This window comes from Staurois parvus, unplaced genomic scaffold (genome assembly GCF_062004578.1).
Source record: "Staurois parvus isolate SC_StPar_1 unplaced genomic scaffold, SC_StPar_1.0 ptg000988l, whole genome shotgun sequence".
Classification (NCBI taxonomy): Eukaryota; Metazoa; Chordata; class Amphibia; order Anura; family Ranidae; genus Staurois; species Staurois parvus.
In genome coordinates this window covers 193,574-214,918 of record NW_028318784.1, presented here as the reverse complement: position 1 = coordinate 214,918, position 21,345 = coordinate 193,574, and the positions used below count along the sequence as shown (strand labels likewise).

The following is a 21,345-nucleotide window of genomic DNA, read 5'->3' as shown; positions in this document are numbered from 1 at the left end:
GAAGGGACAATGGAAATTAAACAGTGTGTGTTTTATATCACTTTAAAAAAAACTTTTCAGTTCCAGTTTGGAGAGGTAAAATAAAGATCTTAAAGCAGAGTTCCATCTGAAAAAAAAAATAAATAAAAGTCAGCACCTACAAATACTGTAGCTGCTGACTTTTAAATACAACCACTCACCTGTCCCTTGGTCCAGCGGTGTCCTCACCACCGCTGGTTTCACTGGCCGTCTTCTCTCCCTGGCACCGGCATCTTCAGTGTGGGCACCCAGCTGTAACAGCTTGCGGCTTTACAGCCGGGTGCCCACTGTGCATACGCGAGAAGCGCTGCGCTTTGTGAATGGTCCCATAGTCTTTTGGGGCATGTCATGTGTCCCAGAGGACTACAGGGAGGGTGGGAGCGGGTAGCTGTCAAAATTGGGTTGCAATCCTTAATGGGGAGCAGGGGACAAAGGCTTAAAGCGAAACTACCCCTTTTGGGTGGAGCTCGGCTTTAAATCACTGAGTCAGCCATAGGGGCTGATTCAATATAAGTGGAGCATAAAAAAAGTCAGCATACAAGTGGTGAGGCTGCCCACAGAGACCTATCAGAATTCTTCTTTCAGTTATCCACAAAATGAAAGGTAAAACCAGACTGGCTGTTATTGGTATGAACTTTCAACTATCTCAGAATCCCCCATCTCATCAGCTATGCAGTCATTACTGTAGCCTGCAGCACTGGGGTATTGGTGTTAATTCTCACCAGGATGTCTGTCTACAAGAAGCGTGCATGTTCTCCAAAAACGTTTGCGGTTCCTCCAGATTCTCCAGTTTTCTCACACAACTCACATAATGACGGGTCAACTGGCTCCTGACCAAATTGCTGCCAGAGCATGATCAGCACTCTTGTTTTGCAGTGTTGGGAACTTGAGTTAATTTCCCATCAGACACACTATTATATTATATACTCCATGTGTTTTTGTGAGCCTATGCCCACAACCCCAAGGCTCCTGTGCACGTACATATTTGCAGGCATATGGCTGTACGGCACAAAATACCTGTATTTGTGGTGACCAGGAGCCCTAGCTGCTGTGTAGCTCTATCAATAGGAATGAATTACAAAATACCCAGTGTCCTATGTGACAGTACGAGGTTCTGTGACTGTGTAAGTGGTTACAGGGTTTGCACTTTTGCTGAGTGCAGGACAAGGGAGCAGATTTTCTGAATGGAGAAAACTGCTTTTGCAGCTTTCTCCAGGTTTTAGTAGTCCTGGATGGGGCTCCCTTGTTTGGAGATTCCATAGTGCCTTGGGCAGGACGGAATCTCCAACCCAGTGTTCGGGTTCTGTGGAAGAACAGCAGGGTGTGTGCCCAGGTGCACACAGCCCTAATAATGGAGGTTTAGGAATACCTCAGGGCTCCACCCAAGAGAGACAGAAGGTCTCCTACAGGAGTCAGAGAGGCTGCAGGTGGCAGGCAGAGTATGAATGTCTGCAAGAGAAAGTTAACAAGGACTATGCCAGAGGAGCTGTGTGCGCCTGAGTTAACGGTCTGAGGACTAGGCCAGAGGAGCTGTGCGCACCCGAGTTAAAGGCCTGAGGACTAGGCCAGAGGAGTTGTGTGCGCCTGAGTTAACGGCCTGAGGACTAGGACAGAGGAGTTGTGTGCGCCTGAGTTAACGGCCCAAGGACTAAGCCAGAGGAGCTGTGTGCGCCCGAGTTAACGGCCCGAGGGCTAGGCCAGAAGAGCTGTGTGCGCCTGAGTTAACGGCCTGAGGACTAGGCCAGAGGAGCTGTGTACGCCCGAGTTAACTGCCTGAGACTTGGCCAGAGGAGCTGTGTACACCCGAGTCAATGGCCTGAGGACTAGGGCAGAGGAGCTGTTTGCACCCGGGTTAATGGCCTGAGGACTAGGACAGAGGAGCTGTTTGCGCCCGGGTTAATGGCCTGAGGACTAGGACAGAGGAGCTGTTTGAGCCCGAGTTAATGGCCTAAGAACTAGGGCAGAGGAGCTGTTTGCACCCGAGTTAAAGTCCCGAGAACTAGGCCAGAGGAGCTGTGCGCACCCGAGTTAAAGGCCTGAGGACTAGGCCAGAGAAGCTGTGTGCGCCCGAGTCGATGGACTGAGGACTAGGCCAGAGAAGCTGTGTGCGCCCAAGTTAACGGCCCAAGGACTAGGCCAGAGGAGCTGTGTGCGCCCGAGTTAACTGCCTGAGGACTATTTTCCTAAACGTGGAAAGCATATTTTTTTATTCATTCCTATGGGCAGAACTACACAGCAGATGGGGCATCCAGACCACACAAATACAATGTATGTTATGTTGTATGGCCATATGCCTGCAGATACATCTGTGTGCATGAGCCCTGAGACATAATAGAGGCTTTAGCAGTTTCTGCCCCAATGGACTCTAGCCTGTACAATGCAATAGAGATATGTGAAATCACAAGCCTGGCTAAACAGGATGACAATTTTTTTTCCATAAGCAAATCAGCTCACACTTATTAATTGTCAATATAGTCATTTCTCTAGATAGAAGGCCGGTACCGATTTACAGTTCAGCAAAGCATTGTAGATATTGTTGCCAGCACAAAATATGGAAAATAATACAAGTTGACCATATTAACCAATCAAATGCATGATTTAATTTTATAACCTGCATTAAAAAAAATAAATAAATAAAAAAATTAAAAAAAAAGTTTCCCATCTGCAAAAGGAATGTCCGTTTCTTTTCCTGTGCTTATAAATGGTGGACTACATAATAGGCATGGCTTAGCAGTGTCTACAGCTCTGGCTATTGAGTGAAGCTTCGTAGCATCGACTACATTTTTTTTTTTTTTTTCCCCTTCACCAGAATCGACAGCAACGCAGAATATCAAACTGAAACGACAATCCCCTTTGTGCAGTGAAGAATTGTGAAGTAGCAACGGTAGCAGAAAACAATTTTCTGTTATTAAAAACTACTTGCAGAATTCCACCTTATGTTCAGCTCACAGAAAAGGAGATGGTTTTCCATCCACAGGAAGCTTCCGCCCTCTACTGGCCATTTTAAAGTATACATATAGCCAAGATTTTTTTTTTTGGAAGGAATAGTGCCCTTCATAGTTTATTGCTGTCTGCGTCCCCACTAATTAGATTCACCCACTAAAGTTACACACAGCAAGCATGGTAATTGCTGGGGTCTGATGCAATATATTTTTTTTAGCTAGGGGGTTTCAATATCACTTTGAAGTAGAACTAAAGATAATTTTTTTTTAGTTTTAGACAGAGTGGAGCTGGATTAGAACACCTGTAATGTTTTTATCAGACTGTGCCCCTGTTAAGGAGATTCACCCTGTTTATGCCGTTTACCATTATCATTGAATGTGAAAGTAAAAAGAAAATCCCAAATTTTGGGTTGTCCCCAGAAAAGTAATAGAGGGTAAACCTTCCAATGGGGACACTAGTTCTGGTGACCCGAGGGGCCCCAAGGGATTCCAGTAATTTGAAGGTATTTACTGTCACTTCCTGTTTGGCTATGAAATGAAGGGAAATCTCCCCACTGGGAACAGAGAAAAAAACTGATAAAAAAAGGTTTGTCTTTAATGTTGAAGTGGACCGACTGTAAGTTCCAACTCACATCTTTAATCTCTCCTTGCCTACTGACAACTTTCCCATTCCTCTAAAACAAGAGCGGGTCACCCCATACCTTATGTTCATAAAGTTCCTGCTGGACCCCACCTTAACAACTTAAGACCCATCTCCTTATTCCCGTTCCCTCTAGAATGCCTAGTCTACAACCATCTCAGCTGCTACATCACTGTTAACAACCATCTTAACCCCCTTAGGGCACTTTAAAGAGCACGCTCACCCTCTTTATACACTAAATATTATTCTCCCTCCGCTTTTATAAAATCACACTAAAAATCCCCTCTCCCCCAAATACCTCTTTTTGGGGGATCTAGACCCACTCTTCCACCTTTTCTAACTTAGGCGAGAATGATGTATACCACCTTCCTGAAACCTCCCAAGATATTCATGCCATTCATCCCAGGAGGCTTCGGGGCAATCTCAGGCACACTGCACATGCACCGGACATTCTCGTGTACACTGTGCATGCGTAGTGTCATCAGGGGGCCAGATGAAAAAAGAAAAAAAAAAACTTAGAAGAGACACCTAGCCTCATGTATAGAAGAAGGAGGTATGGGACCCAGAATGAAGCAGGGGAGGGGCAGATTGCAGCACACAACTCAGGAATATCTGGCTGTGTATGTTATTTGTGGACAAACTGCAGTACAGGTAAGAGAACACAGAAAAAATAAAAAAATTAAATAAAACAAGAAAGGGAATTGAAATCCTCCTTAAGTGTTAAGGTGTTTATGTGACTGTGTGTGGTTACTGTAATACGTTCGCTTTTTGTTCAGCGAAAATTACAGGAATGACGGCACTGACAGCTGCACGTTCTCATACACGGCAGTATTACCTTTCCTATCATAAGAAATACGATGTACAGAGAAACTGTCCTAACAATGCAGTCCCACAGAGATTCCCAAATTTGATGTCATGTAATACTAGAAGATAAGAATGAAAGAACGCAAATAATTTGACGGAAACCTATATGCTTCAGAAAGATAAATGGTGTCCCCATTTACATCTGATAGATATATAGATCTGATACTTAAAGTGGTTGTAAACCTCAGACATGAAATATGAACAAAGCATATCCCTCTATAGTGTGTACTTGTCTCTATTCAGAGCACTGAGTGTCATTTCTGTCTCCTGCCTCATTCCACTGCTATCAGCATGAGTCATTTCTGACAAGTTTTCCTGACACCAAGAGAAAAATGGTGAGGGGAGAGAACAGCATGTGATTGATAGCCTGTTCCTGTGAGCTGTGTGGAGGGGGTGTGGTGTGTCCCTTCCCTCCAATCAGCTCTCAGAGCTCTGCTCACTGCTGAAACTTCAGATCCCCACCCCCTGCTTTCAGAGCTGAGAGGTCCTGTGTAAATTATACACTATGAACAGATGTATGGGAAAGATGGCTTAGATAAAAAGGTACAACTTATACAGGAGGATTTGTTTCATCTCTGTGTATCACCTGAGGCCAGCTACTTCACTGGGTATATGTAAGGGTTTACAACCACTTTAAAAAACACAATAAAATCAGTTCATACAATTCACACCAAGTCATCTGATCCCCTACAACACAGAGTGGTTGATTAACTAGTGCAGTACAGACTGCTATCCACAGTGAATGTCCATCACATTCACATATCAATCATCAATCACAACAAGTACTTTTTTAATTTCCCTTGAACATAATTGGGTATTTACAGTTAAAGTGACACTAAATTCTGGTTTAGAAAGAAAAAAATATATTTTTGTGTATTAATTTTAAAAAGTACCTATTACTCTCAGCCTCCTCCAAATTGCTTTGATTTTGCTGCTGTGACTCGACTTCCTGTTAGAGGGCAGCTACATTTATTCTCTATGGTCTCTCTGTAAGTATCATTGTAGTCCCAAATTGAAGTATGGGATTTGTAAGATGCATAGAGCAATGTCCGTGACCGCAAATAACATGCACTGCTCCTTCCAAACAAAGGGAAATTAGGGGGGAAAAGGATAGGTTTGGGTGCTCAAAGAAGATAAAAGGAGGCAGAAAAACAAAGAAATTATTTCTTTAAAAATAGATTACTAGGCTATTAACTTATTCCAAAAGATGGCTACAGCAAGGTTGTCCAGTTCTGGGAGAGAGCTTGTCCTATGGAAGCAGCTGACCACAGTTCCCGGTAAAGGGCCAACCACAGCGGCCCCTTTACCATGTGATCAGCTGTGTGCACTCTTAGCTGATCACACTGTAAACAGATGTGTCAGTTATTGGCAATCTTTTTCTCAAGCCCTATCAGTGTGAGAGCCAGTAATCGGCAATTCACACAGGGGACATTTACACTGATAATAAGGTCACTGATCATCGGTGCCCCGATTATCAGTGCAGCCCCATTGGGGCTGCCTATCAGTGCCCATCTGTGCCGCCTATTAGTGCCTCCTCATCAATGCCCATTAGTGTCACCTCATCAGTGCAGCCTCATCAATGCACATCAATGGAGAAAAATTACTTTGCAAATTTTTAAACCAGAAACTAAGAAAAACCCAATGGTGAATAAATACCACCAAAAGGAAACTCTGTCTCAAAAAAAATATTAAGTTTGTTTAGGTACAGTGTTGCATGACCGTGCAATTGTCATTCAAAGTGTGAAAGCAGGAAGGAGGTGAAATGTCCAGTACTGACATGGTTAAGCAGTAGATGTGTATGGATTATTTGAGGAAAATAGGGATATTATTTAGTGTCATTTTAATAGAGCTTCACTTATTTACTAAGCTAAGCAAACCTATATGCTTGGTAAATCAGCTATAGAGAGTTCTTGCAAGACCTACTGAGTTGTTACAAAAATCCCTAATTAGCAAAAACAAGCAAAACCGACAACATGCTTTGCTGCAACACACAGAAATGAACCAGAACGGAATGGCTAACCTGTATACATTTCTTAAAATGCGTTAAATACATAGATGTGAATGCACCCTAAATGTGATTACATTAATCTCCAAATCTATCAGATGAAGACTGCACCTATTAGAATGTTTTTCCAAGTCAGACATAGGCATGATTATCAGTGGCATCATTTAGGCTCGGTTCAACCCCAAAGTCATACAAGTTTGCATTGCGACTTGCTTATGACTTGATGCAATTCATTTGACTTTGGCTTTAAAAATCGCTCTGAAGTTGCAGCCAGAGTCGCCAAAGATTTGACTACCTTGCGACTTTTATGATTTTAACAATGCAGTCTTTGGCACTCACGTCACATGAAAGACTCAGACAATTAGTGCAGGAACTAATTTTTTTTTGTCGCTGCAACTTGAGTTATAGCAATTAAGATGGCACCCATTGGAATTAATGTGTTTTTACTTATCTTGTGACTTTCTGTGTCGCAAGTCGCACCAGAAATTGCAGAAGTGTGAACCAGGCTTAAAGAGGAAATACAGACAAAGCTTGTTTGGCTGTACGTCTCATGTGGATCACAGGAGTGCAGTTTGTTCTGCACTCCTGTGACCCATTTTCAGTTGACAGTGGGCTGAAGCCCGCTATCGGCTTTTGTCATTCAGCCCATCCAGGTTTTAAAGTCAGGATCCACCCAAGAGTCTGGAGCGGCACCTGGCTCAGCCTCTCAGCAATCCTCTGAAAGCCTGAGCCACCTGCTCTCTCCCACTGCACAGCCCAGCATTCCAGTGAGTGTGGAGGGGCAGAGGAGAGAGCTGTGACTGACAGTCACCGCTCTCTGCTCAGAGCGGCTGTGAGAACTCAGCGATCAGCAGTCGTGTGATCACGGAGTTCTCACACGGAGGAGGGGGAGGGGACAGATGCAGCACCAAACCAATGCTGCATCCATCTATGTAAGTATGATTTTTTTTTTAAAAAAAGCAAATCCCATGCTTCTCTTTTAATGAAAACTTCAAATTGAATAAAAAATTAAATATTATACACAACTGATACAAAGTACATAAAGTAAGAATATTTACAAAATTAGCTTTCCATTACAATCTGCAGATCAGCTAAGATGTTCTAAATTTGCCAAAAAACTAAACTGTCACTTTGTTGTAACCATGGAAACCAAAGGGCATCTTGTACATGCTCTGTGTACAGAACTCCTCCAGAATAACATTTTCTGCTCTTAGGATTAGCTCTGTGCATTCCCAGTTGTTTTTCTCTTATTATAACATTGGAATACACTTACATTTAAGCTAACACCTGGATGCCATTCAGTTTGCTCAAAGAACAGCCAAGAGTAAAAATAATCAGCAATTTTCTAAAATTCCTGCAATGTACAAAATGTACTGTGCAAAAGTTTTGGACACTTATTAAAAAATGCCGTAAGTTGAAGATGCTTTAAAAAAAAAATTTAAGTGAGACTAAAGACAAAACTTTTTTTCTTTCATGTTGATTAAAGTAAGGGAGTGTTATAACCCGTCAGGATTTTTTTTGCCATTTGTGTACCATTAAGGAGATTTCCCTTCACTTCCTGTCCCACAGCCAAGAATGAAAGTGAGAGGAAATCCCTGCAAAGTGATGGAATCCTAGGGTGTCACCAGAACTCAAGCCCCAATTGGGAGATTTCCCCTCTATTACTGTTCTGGTGACAACCCAAACCTTTGGATTTTCTTTCACTTTTGGTGATAACAGTAAACTTGGCAAATAGAAAGGATGAATCTCCCTAATGGGGACACAAGCAGCAATAAAATCCTGATAGGCGTTCTAATGCTTCTACATGCTATTCAAAACTAGGGATGCACCAATGCTGATACCGGGTATTTTTATGAGTACTCGTGAAAATGCTCCCGATACCCAAACCAATACTTTGCAGTGCAATTTACGTCAATACAAAGTGTATGGGTGCAAACTGCATCGCAAAGAATAGCATTCGATTTGATCAGGAATGTGATTCTTGTCCAAATTGCATGCGTTTTCCCCACTGCTCCTGTGTGAACCCAAACTTGTCATAGCCTGAAGTTCACACAGGAGACATGCGGGAGACCTCCCTACACAGATCCCATGCTGAGCGGAGAGTGTGGGGTTGTATACACTGGTGTTGACTTTCAGGTGGAGAATGGAGGTATATGCTCCATATTCTCAGCTGTAGGAAAATATTTAATAAAAACTTCTTATTTTCAGAGCATCCTCACTTTACGGCATTTTTTCACAAGCACAAAACAGTACCATATGTAACTCACTTGCAGACGGATGTCTTTTTTCACCAAAGGCTGACACTGTATAGTCTATATAGACCACATACTTACGCATTGCACAGTTGTATGGAGTGGAGATCCCCTTGTTCATCACAAAAATAGTTCCTGGATTGATCTTCCCAACAAGGCTCACCTCTATCTTCTCAGTAAGAGGATGCAGGGCTAGCTGTCTCTCCTTTTCTTTATCAAACAGCGCGGAGCGTCTCTGAGAGATCTCGGAATTGGATAGTTTAGTGGCTGCAGCCACAGTGTAAAACCCTAGAAAATATCCAAAGAATTACATAAATACAGTAAGCAAATAGAATGTAGCTTTATAGAAAAATTAATCAGAAAGGTGACTGTAGGACAATATAAACCTTCACACTCCTTTATCTCAAATACATCCAGTACTGGGAAATGCCTGAAACACGAGGTTCAACAAATCCCGGTGACAGATCTCCATAATTATATGTTCTTTACATATACTTTGGATTTATTTCTTGACTTTGCTCCAGCAGCACAAATAAGCAGTAAATATCAATGACAGGTCTCAAGCTTCCAGGCCCACGCTGCTATTCTCCAGCTCTCAGGGCTCAGTCACACAGGCATATAATTTTACATAGGAGCTTGCTGGCAGCAAAACGTTGTTCATACTGCACATGAAATCAGATGGACTTACACACCGTATATGTTCATATGAGCTGAGTTGCACTGCTGCTGCTCACAGTCAACATGTAAATAGTGTGTGGGCAGAGTAGCAGATTACACTATGCCAATGTGTCAAACACAAGGCCAACAGGCTGAATCCGGCCCAACAGGCCATTTCATGTGCCCTCACACCTCTCCTGCAGCTGCGACACCCCCATGTCTTCAACCCCACCTTGTCTCAGCAGTCAGCAGCAGAGGAAGACAGAGCTCCTCCGCCAGATCCTGCACTACTCCGTCCAACCATGTAGAGGATCTTCTCTGACAGCCCCCATCTCAGCAGATGGCAGCAGAGAGGGCCAAGCTCAGGCGTGAGGGACAAAATGGACAGAGGGATGAGTTAAGGTGTGAGTGATAGAACTCCTGCGCCTCTCTGTGCAGTCGTAGCACCCCCTTCTCTCCACCTACCCTGGTCTCAGCATTCAGAAGACTACAGCCCTCCTCTGGTCCTCCTCCAGACCCAGCAACACCCCCAGCTTCTTACTGGCAGATGCATAAGGTAAAGGGGATGTACTATGATGTAAATGAAAGTGGGGGACACTCAAGTTCTGATTGGAGGGGGGGGGGGGCTCGACATCTGATGTAAGGGGCTTGCGGTGCTCTGGACATCTAGTCTTACAGGCACAACCCGCCTTTTGGAGGGTAACCATAATGCTCTTGCGGGCCGCGATTAAACTGCGTTTGACACCCCTGCTCTATGCTTTCAGTCACTCTGAATTAGGGAAGGCCAAGGTAATTTTGCATATGCGCTACCACTGCATGAATGACTCATTCATAAGGAGGCTATTGATGGTTACATCAATAGTGTGTGATCAGCTGAAAACACACGATGCCTTCAGTCATTCTGCACATGCATCGCCACTCTGCATGAATGACTTCCTCAGGACCAACATATAAACATCAATAGCTGCAGACACACTACCGATATCAACACGTTGGCCCTAAGCAGTGGCAGTGGCCTTTAGGGTCCCTGTATGCTGGACACATGTAAAGGTAAGAACAAATGTTTATATGCATACAACATAAAATACACTGGATCGGCACCTTTGGGGATCAGAACCCGAGTTTGACAAATACCCGCTCCCACTTCCGCCTAGGCAATCGGAAGTAGTTTTCTGGGACATGTGACAGGTGCCAGAAGACTACGGAACCATTCACTAAGCGCAGCGCTAATCGCGCATGCACAGTGGGCACCTGGCTGTAAAAACTGTCACAGCCAGGTGCCTACACTTAAGATGCTGGCGCAAGGGAGAGAGGACAGCTGGTGAAACAGACACCGCTGGATTGAGGGACAGGTGAGTGGCTGTTCTTTAAAAGTCAGCACCTACAGTTTTTGTAGATGCTGGCTTTTGTTTAGATTCAGACTGGAGCTCCACTTTAATCTCTGCAGTAGAGGAAAGACTGGATGCTAGTGAAGCTCTAATACTAAATATAATACACGTGTTCTACTAGGTTTATTCAGTCTAATGAAAGGGTTTCTGAAAGGCTTTATATTTACACCTATGGTTGGGGGGCAACAAAAATAGGTGAATTGTATTTTCCCCACCCCCCGCAACTACTCCCCCCTAATCTGCAAAGGCATGTCGAATGTATACATGCAACAGCTGTGATACTTTGCATCACAGCTAAAAATATAACCTTAGTTGCATTCAGTGGGCAAAATTTTGTTTTTAATGGGATAGAGTAAGGGGGGATTATAACCTCAGTTTTTTTTTGCCATCTGTATCCAATTGGGGAGATTTACCTTCACTTCCTGTCACATAACCAAAACAAATTAAGGGAATCCCTTGGGGCCCCGCAGGTCAGCAGAACTAGTGTCCCCATTGAAGAATTTCCCCTCTATCACTGTTCTGGGGAAAACCCAAAATTTGAGATTTTCTTTTACTTTTGGCGATAGCCACAAACAGGATAAATCTCCCTAACGGGGGCGCAGACAGTAATAAAAACATGACAGGTTTTCTAATTTCTCTCTATTCTATACAAAATGAAAAAAAAAGTTTTGCCTTTAGTTATACTTTAACAACCTATGACTGTGAGTCATTATTCAGAGGGTGAAGCTTGTTTATCAGTTATTATTATAACACAGGATTTATATAGTGCCAACAGTTTGTTCAGCGCTTTACAACATAAAGGGAGACAATACAGCAATGACACAGTTCAATACAAGAGGGTTAGGAGGATCCTGCTCCCTGGAGCTTACAATCTAAGAGGGAGGGGCTGGTGGTACAAAAGGTAATAACTGTGGGGGATGAACTGATAGGAGGAATAGAAGATTCCATTACTAGCTGAAGGCGGGATAGGCTTCCCTGAAGAGATAGGTTATCAGAGATCGACTAAAAGTGGGCAGAGTAGGCAAAAGTCAGATAGATTGGAGTAGAGTGTTCCAGAGGATGGGGGAAGCTCTGGAGAAGTCCTGGAGATGAGCATGGGAGGAGACAAGGGAGCTAGAGAGCAGGAGGTTGTGCGAGGAGCGGAGAGTACGGTTTGGGTGATATTTAGAGACAAGATCGGTGATGTAATTTGGGGCAGAGTTATAAATGGTTTTATATGTTATTGTTAATGTTTTGAATTTTATCCTTTGGGCAATGGGAAGCCAGTGAAGGGATTGGCAGAGAGGGGCGGCAGATATGGAATGGTTAGTAAGGTGGATGAGTTTGGTAGCAGCATTCATGATAGACTGGAGGGGGGATACCCTGAGATTCGGTAGGCCAATGAGGAGGGAGTTACAATAGTCAAGGCGAGATATAACAAGGGAGTGAATAAGTTGCTTAGTGGTTCCAAGGTTAGGAACGGGCATATCTTGGAGATGTTGCAGAGGTGAAGTCTACACGATTTGGACAGCGATTGGATTTGGGGCTGAAAGGACAGATGGGAGTCCAGGATTACACCTAATACCCTGGCGTGAGGGGAGGGACTGTTGGTTGTATTATTGATCTTGATGGAGAAGTCAGAGGAGGGGGCACAGGCTGGAGGGCATAGTATGAGCTCCGTACTGGAAAGATTGAGTTTGAGGAAGTGGAGTGACATCCATGCTGATATGTCGCTTAGTAGGTTAGTAATGCGAGAAGAGACTGAAGGGGTGAGGCGAGGGGTAGAAAGATAGATTTGTGTGTCATCAGCATAAAGATGGTACTTAACCGCTTACCTACAGGGTACTTATACCCCCTTCCTGCCCAGGCCAATTTCCAGCTCTCAGCGCTGTCACACTTTGAATGATAATTGCGCGGTCATGCAACACTGTACCGATATGGAATTTTTATCTTTTTGTGACAGACAGAGCTTTATTTTGGTGGTATTTAATCACCTCTGGGTTTTTTATTTTTTCTTAAACAAACCAAAAACAACTGAAAATTTTGAAAAAAAAAAAATTTTTCTTAGTTTTTGTTATAAAATTTTGTAAAGAAGTGATTTTTCTCCTTCACTGATGTGCGCTAATGAGGCTACAGTGATGGACACTGATAGGCTGCACTGATGGACACTGATAGGTGGCACTGATGAGGAGGCACTGGTAGGTGGCACTGATGGGCATTGACAGGCATCACTGATGGGCACTGAAAGGCAGCACTGATATATGGCACTGATAGACGGCACTGACTGGCAGCACTGATTGGCACTGATAGGTGGCACTGACTGGCACTGATAGGTGGCACTGAAGGGCAGCTCAGATGGGCACTGATATGTGGCATTGATGTGCACTGGTAGGCACTGATATGTGGCACTGTCCAGCACTGACAGCTGGCACTGATGGACACTGACAGGTGACACTTCTGGGGCCACACTGATCATCAGTGCCATGATGATCAATGTAAATGTCCCCTCCGCGGAATGCCGATTACCGCCTCTCCTCTCCTCTCGAGCTGTCAGCGTGAAAGCTCGAGAGGAGAGAAATGCCGATACCCGGCATTTCCCTGTTTACATGTGATCAGCTGTGATTGGACACAGCTGATCACATGACCGAGCCGACATCTTCGGCTCTTTACGTGGATCGGTGATCCGCTGTGTCCGAGGAACACAGAGCACCGCCGATCGCCACGCTGCGCGCTCCCTGAGTCGTGCATGCACAGTGACAATGGAAGGCCGTCAAGAGACAGCCTATCAGAATGAGAGAACCACCTTGCGCCCGTCATTGGACTATATGGCGGGCGGGAGGTGGTTAAAGCCATGGGAGTTTATCAAGTGACCAAGGGAGGGGGTGTAGATGGAGAAGAGAAGGGGTCCAAGGGCAGAACCTTGAGGAACCCCTACAGAAAGAGGAAGTGAAGAGGAGAGACAGATTTACAGGTAACGCTGAAGGAGCGCTGCGATACGTAGGAGGAGAACCAGGAGAGAGCAGAGTCTCGGAGGCCAAGAGAGTGGAGTTTTTTGAGGAGGAGGGGATGGTCAACAGTATCAAAAACCGTAGAGAGGTCAAGTAGTAAGAGTATGGAGTAGTGGCCATTGGATTTAGCAGTTAGTAAGTCATTAGTGAGTTTTAGTAGGGCAGTTGCAGTGGAGTGTAGTGAGCGAAAGCCAGACTGTAAAGGGTCAAGAAGGTTGTTGTCAGTGAGGTGGGAGCTCAGGCGATTGTAGACTAAGCGTTCTAAGAGGTTAGAGGTAAACGGGAACAGGGAGATGGGTCTTAAGTTGTTCAGATTGGTGGGGTCCAGGGATGGCTTTTTAAGTATGGGAGTGATGTGCGCATGCTTTAGAGCGGTGGGGAAGACACCATTAGAGAGGGAGTGATTTAAGATGTGAGTGAGGAAGCATAGGACAGAAGAAAAGGGTGACCGTAGTAGTTGTGAGGGGACAGGATCCATGGGGCACGTGGTGAGACGGTCTTCTGAGAAAACTTTAGTGACCTCTTCGGTAGTAGCAAGGTCAAAAGAAGAAAGTGTTGAGGGAGGTTTAGTATAAGGTATGCTAAGAGAGATAGATGTCTGTGCAGTGGAGATGCCCCTACAAATTGCATCAATCTTGTTTTTGAAATGATTTGCAATCTTGTACGCAGTGAGTGAGGTACTGGGTGGAGGTGGAGAAAGTAGAGTTAAAAGTAGAGAAGAGACGACGAGGACTGGATGACAAGGTATTAATACAAGTGATAAAGTAGGCTTGTTTGGCAGCATGGAGGGAGGAATTGTATGTTAAGAAAGCAGATTTATATAGGGTGAATGCTTGCAGAGATTTGGTTTTATGCCACAATCGCTCCAGTGCACGAATATGTCGCTTAAGATTTCTGGTGCCGTCAGTCTGCCAAGGTTGTAATGGTCAGGGGCCTGACACTTCATGTAGTTAGAGGAGGAAGTGAGTCTAGTGTGGATGAAAGCAAACTGTTATAGACAGCAGTGGCCAGGGCAGGGCAGGACAGCGGAGAGATTCTGTCATAGAGGCAGTAAGTTCCAGAATGGAAAAGAGAAGGGTTAAAGTTGTGAAGATTTCTGCGGGTAATTGTTTGCTGCTTGGAGGGATAGGTGTTTGAAGACGAGGACACTGTAAAGGTGATGAGATTATGAACTGAGAGAGGAAAGGGGGTGTTTGTGAGGTTGTAGGGAGTGCAAAGATGGGAGAAAACAAGGTCTAATGTATTCCCATCAGAGTGAGTGGAGGACTGTGCCTATTGTGTTAAGGCAATAGATGAGGTTACGTTGAAGAGTTGGGATGTAGCCGGGTTGTTCACATTAATGGGGATGTTAAAATCTCCAAGAACGATAGTGGATATTTCAGAGGAGAGAAAGTAGGGTAGCCAAGCCAAGTCATCAAGAAAGCACTACGTCAGTCCAGGAGGCTGGTAGATTATTGCAATTGTCAGAGAAATGGGAGAAAACAGCAGAATGCAGTGAGTCTCAAAAGAAGAGAAGGATAGAGGGGGGGTTAGGGAGGACTTGAAAGGTGCTCAGTGGAGATAGAAGCAAACCAACTCCACCTCCTTTCTGACCACTGGGTCTGGGCGAGTGAGTCCAGAGAAAGGCCTCCATAGGAAAGTACTGCTGAAGAAGCAGAATCTGATGCTTGAAGCCAGGTTTCTGTAATTGCTAGTAGGTTAAGGGAGCGGGAGACAAAAAAGTCATGGACAGAGGTGAGCTTATTACAGACAGAGCGAGCATTCCAGGGTGCACATGAAAAAGGGAGGGTGGTTTTTAGGAGCATGCTCTAATGCCTTGTTCCTATGGGGTGTATGTAACTGTACACCCATGGAAAGCCATGCTTACCTGTATAGATGTCACATTGGGAGCAGCGGCTGCATCTGTGCAGCCACTGCATCCCAATTGACAGCTATGGGACTACTGTCACAAGGATGCACTAAACACCTGTGCATCCCCATGCAGGTAAGCACAGCCCTCTACAGGTGTACAGTTATTTACAGCCCTAGCCAAATGTTTTGAGAACACAAATATTAAATTTACCTGCAAGGAAACATGTGAAGTTATCATTGCTTTGCACAAAAAGGGATTCACAGGCAAGGATATTGCTGCTACTAAGATTGCACCTAAATCAACCATTTATCGGATCATCAAGAACTTCAAGGAGAGAGGCTCAATTGTTGTGAAGAAGGCTTCAGGGCACCAAAGAAAGTCAGCAAGTGCCAGGACTGTCTCCTAAAGTTGATTAAACTGCAGGATCAGGGCACCACCAGTGCAGAGCTTGATCAGGAATGGCAGCAGGCCTTTTGGAGGATGGCCTGGTGTCAGGAAGGGCAGCAAAGAAGGCACTTCTCTCCAGGAAAAACATCAAGGACAGAATGATACTCTGCAAAAGGTACAAGGATTGGACTGCTGAGGACTGGGGAAAAATAATTTTCTCTGATGAATTCCCTTTCCGATTGTTTGGGGCATCTGGATAAAACCTTGACCCGAGAAGAAAAAGTGAGCACTACCATCAGTAAAGCATCCTATGACCATTCATGTGTGGGGTTGCTTCTCAGCCAAGGGAATGGGCTCACTCACAATTTTGCCTTAGAACACAGCCATGAATAAAGAATGGTACAAAAACATCCTCCAGGGGCAACTTCTCCCAAACATCCAAGAACAGTTTGGTGAGGAACAATGCCTTTTCCAGCAAGATGCAGCACCTTGCCATAAGGCAAAAGTGGCTTGGGAAACAAAACATCCAAATTTTGGGTCCATGGCCAGGAAACTCCCCAGACCTTAATCCCATTGAGAACTTGTGGACAATCCTCAAAAGGCGGGTCAACAAAAAAACCTCACAAATTCTGACAAACTCCAAGCATTGATTATGCAAGAATGGGCTGCCATCAGTCAGGATGTGGCCCAGAAGTTGATTGACAGCATGCCAAGGTGATTGCAGAGGTCTTGAAAAAGAAGGGTCAACACTGCAAATATTGTCTCTTTGCATAAACTTAATGTAATTGTCAATAAAAGCCTTTGACACTTATGAAATGTTTGTAATTCATCTTCAGTATACCAGAGTAACATCTAACAGAAAGATCTAAAAACAGTGAAGCAGCAGACTTTGTGAAAATTAATTTGTGTGTCATTCTCAGAACGTTTGGCCAAGGCTGCACGCCCCATAGGAACGAGGCATCAGCATTAAAAGCTTAAAATCTGAAAATCATTTCAGTTACAGTTCAGCTTCAGTATCTGAAGCTGTCCTTGATAGTAATGAGCCCACAAAAAGGAGAAGATGTCCCACAGGGGTGTCCATCCTTCCCTGAGCAACCCATGGAAGGTGATTTACTAAAACAGCAGAGTGCAAAGTTAGGCTCACTCTGCATAGAAACCAATCAGTTTTAGGTTTTGTCAAACCTTAAAGGATAAGTTCACCTTTTAGACAAAAATAATACACATTTTTTTCCAGGTAAAAAAATGTGCATTTATTATTTTTGTCTACAGGAGCCTGGAAAGCATTGCACCAGCGATCAGTAGATCACTGATGCCATGCAGGTCTCCTGCAGACCTGTCAGAATATCTGCTTGCTGTACAGGATGTATGAGCTGTACAGGCAAGCAGACATTCTGACGGGAAGCTTCAATGAACTACCTTGGCGCTCCACAGTGCTGTGGCAGTCCATTGCAAACTACAATCCCACAGCCGCTAAGGCTGTCGGGACATGCAGTTCATTAATTTACGGAAGTCCATGAATGAATGACGCGGCCGTGTGGGAGGAGCCCTGCACAGCCGCGCTGTTTTCAAATTAGACAGATAGTATGGGGAGAAGTTTCCTCATACTGTCAGAGGGGTGGCTTCGGGAGGAGGCTGCGGCTATGGGAACATCTAAAAACTGATGGAACATGTTCCCAAAGGTGAACTTATCCTTTAATTGTACTAGCTGAGGTTAGAAGCTGATTGGCTCCCATGCACAACTGCGCCCGATTCTAAGTGCACCAGTCTTAGTAAATCTCCCCCATGCAGTCTCCAACCTCCCTGATATGCAAAACCAATGCAGGAACAGCCAGGCAACAAGCATTTTCAGAAAGAGGCCAGCAATAGCCACTCCATCTGTCTGGTATTGGAGGTGTCAGGATGAGACTAGCTGTCCTCCCAGTGGAGGCTCAGTGTGACCAGCTGTGTGCTACCCCATTACCCCTCCCCCCTCTGTGCTCCATCTAATATCACCCCTCCCACCCTGTGCCCAAAACTTACTGCCCCGTATGGCCCTCAGGCCGCAGATCCCCGCCATCACAGCTCTGCACCTCATCCCTGCCCGGCAAAGTGACATTCATTGACAACACCAAGCATGTGTGCGACGTGTCCGCACAACAATCCGTCCCCCACAGGAACACAGACTCATCACCAAGGTTCCGCGTTCACTCTCGTGCTAGCAGGCAAGCTGTGCATAGAAAGCGTACAACCGCCAGAGGGCGCTGCCACGCTGCATGTATACCAGGAACCACCAGAGTGCGCTGTTGTACTGCAAAACGTGTGAGCAGAGCAGGCAGCCAGCCAATTGTCACATCCCATAGAAGGTGCAAACTTCAGGGCAGAACTTAAGGTCATACATTTTTGGTTTAGTTTTGGATAGAGTGGTGAGAACACTTGTCAGTCTTGCTGTATGTACCCCTGTTAGGGAGATTCACCATCTCTATCTTTCCTGTTTACCATTCATTCAAAGTGAAAGTAAAAAAAATCCCAAATTTTGGGTTGTCCCCAAAAAAAGTAATAGGAAATATTCCAATGGGGACACCAGTTCTGATGAACTGGTGGACCCCAAGGGATTCCCTTAATGTAGAACTATAGGCAAAACTTTTTTTCATCTTGGACAGAGCAAGGGAGGGTTATGACCTTTCGCCATCTGCAATCCGTTACAGAGATTTCCCTTCATTTCCTGTCCCATAACCAGGGCTGGGGCTTCCACAAGGCAAACTAGGCAGCCACCTAGGGCGCACTGCCACCTAAGGGCACGGGCTGGAACTCTCTCTGTGTGGGACACCACCATGTCATGAATAATCCTTCAACTGGGGGGAGGGGAGGAGGAAAGTACAGAGGAAGATTTGTCTAGGGCTAGTGTAGCAGCTGAGCTGCTACTCCTTCCAGTGTTCCTCTCAGACTCAGTCCCTTACTGCAAGCCGGCTGGTGGCTGCTGATCTCTGTGGAGTTCCAGCCCTTCTCTTCCCATTCATCAGCAGAGGTAGAGCTGCACCTGCAGAGGAAGGTAATGTCTGATGTCTCATGTCTGTGTGAGTGTGGCCCGGCCATTCATCACATGTGCAATGTGTCAGTGAGAGATGACATCATCACGATCCCACAACCTGCACTTCTAGAGCCTGTTGATCTGTGTCAGTGGTGATGTGTTGTGTCAGATCTGTCATTGTGTGGGATCGCTCAGTTCAGCTGCCTGCTGTCACAGCGTTTGATCTCCCCCCATTGCCTGAGGAATTCCAGCCTGGGATCTGTCAGAGAGTGGATCCATCATCCTCCACTCACTGCAACTGTCACTCTGCCACTGCCAGCCACAGATACAGTCCATCAGTGACACTGATTTTGTCTATAATTTTGGTGTTGATGGCATCTTATGGCACTTATTTTTGCAAATTAAAAGAAATTTAGCAGTTTCATGTTTTGTTGATTTAATATTTCCTACTGTTTTTAAAAATTCTTTTTTTGGGGGGGATGCAAATTGTTGGTCTTGCCAAGGGTGCAAAATCCCAGCAAATTAAAGGGATTCCATGGGGACCCCCAGGTCACCAGAACTAGTGCCCCTATTGGAAATTTACCCCTCTATTACTTTTCTGGGGACAACCCAAATATTGGGATTTTTAGGTACCTTAGGATTTTTACCTTCATTAGGTGTTAGTCCATGCTGGTATTCTCCATGACTTGGAAGTCCTCTGGAAACCCCGGTATCTTTAGAGGACTGCAAGTTGCAGACGTCCTAGTACCATAAGCTGAGAGTGGGAACTAAGAGGAAGCCCTTAGACCTCAGCCTTTCCACTTTTTATAGCACAGGTGGGCTTGCTTGAACCAAAAAGCCCAGAAACTGAGCACACATCATTTAACCATTTCCCCCAGCCTGGGCCAGCCGCTAACTCACTAAATTAGCATTAACACAACCTGCTTACAAGTGACTGAGCCCTTAGGCCTTATTCACATAGGCGTACCTATTTGCACACCAGTGCAAACATCCATTGTTCACACAGCTGCAAAATCAGGACCAAGAGCTGTATTCAATAGACATTATTGGGACTGCCTGCACCCAGATGCACAAAACCCCTGTGCATCATGTCCAGGCAAAGATGTCCCTTCGTGTGATGTCCGTGTGAACAAGGCCATACTGTTGTTTGAGTTACTACCTCTATTGGAAGTCTGTTTCCTGTTTTTCAGGATAGGTTGCCAGCCCATTCATTTGAATTGGAATCCTAAACAACTCATCCCAGTAGAAATGTGTTGTCCAGTTTGCTTAAGTGGTTGTAAAGGTGGGTTCTTTTACCTTAGTGCATTCTATAATGCAGTTACCATGGAAAAAAAAAACTTTTTGAGTTGTCTCCTTTTGCTAGGACCAAAACTTGACACCATGTGGGCAGAAACAGGAGACGTTCTCTTTTCTGTTGAGAACACTGGCAAGAAGTCTTGTTTTACCAGCCATGACAGAAAAATGCCAGCCACATGGAGACCTTAGACAAGAAGCCCATGCTGCTGTAACGTCTCCACAAAATAATGTGTTTGCCTGTGTCGAAACCTGCCTAAATTTTTGGCTACGTGGACTGCTTTAAAAAAAAATCACAAAAAGCCACTGGCATGATAATTAATTGCTTAGATGATAAATGTCTAAAACTAACCCTCACTCTAACACTAATACTTTGGGGTTTTTTAACAAAGCTGTGTGGTCACCAGTGCCTACATTGCAATCAATGGCTTTCTTATTCAAAAAAGAGCCATGTAACTGACAGCTGTACTGAATTTCTTTATAGACCAAACACCTTTCTTAAATAACACAATGCTCAGTTAAGTAAAATAATAATAAAATTGATAATAATAATAATAGTAGTAATAATAATAATATGGATTTTTAAGAAATGTACATTTAAAAAAAAAGTAATTTTTTTTACAAATGTACACTTGTATGAAAGGTAAGGGTTTGGGTTCCTCAATATCTAATGTCATGTCTCTGGACAATTTTTGGCACAAGAACAACTCCAGGATAGTTGAGCTTTCCTAACCCTCAGGAACAATTTAACACCAATTTCACCATTAAAACTGAAAAAAAAAACAATTTCACCTTTTCCTTTGACCTCAATGCATTTTACTGAAATGGTGAGGTTTTGGAGAAAAGTACCAATTTTTACCTGAATTTTGTGAAAACTCCCAGTTTCATTCTTCCCATCAAACCGAGCTTAACAGCAAACCTAGGCTGTAAGATTGTGAAGTAGTTCAGGTTATATCACCGATTTATTAAAATGTCCGCTAAACCTTTCCTCATTCTGGTTAGCATTGGTTTTGGTTAGCACATGAAAGAGTTGGAACCTTTGTCAGGCTTATA

The 21,345-nt window shown here is 44.4% G+C and overlaps 1 protein-coding gene across 5 annotated transcripts in view; it reads right to left on the bottom strand.

Annotated features, from left to right (window-relative positions):
• The window catches only part of MRPL39 (mitochondrial ribosomal protein L39), a 151,525-nt gene extending 133,357 nt beyond the window's left edge, over window positions 1–18,168 (bottom strand). For all 5 annotated transcript variants that reach the window (XM_089657367.1, XM_089657370.1, XM_089657371.1 and 2 more), the window contains exons 1-2: window positions 18,012–18,168; window positions 8,803–9,009 (exon numbers count right to left, since the gene is read on the bottom strand). In XM_089657367.1, coding sequence (XP_089513493.1) covers window positions 8,803–9,009; window positions 18,012–18,087 — 283 coding nt within the window. In that variant the 5' untranslated portion in view covers window positions 18,088–18,168. The remainder of the gene's footprint in view (window positions 1–8,802; window positions 9,010–18,011) is intronic.
• Window positions 18,169–21,345: the final 3,177 nt, after the last annotated feature.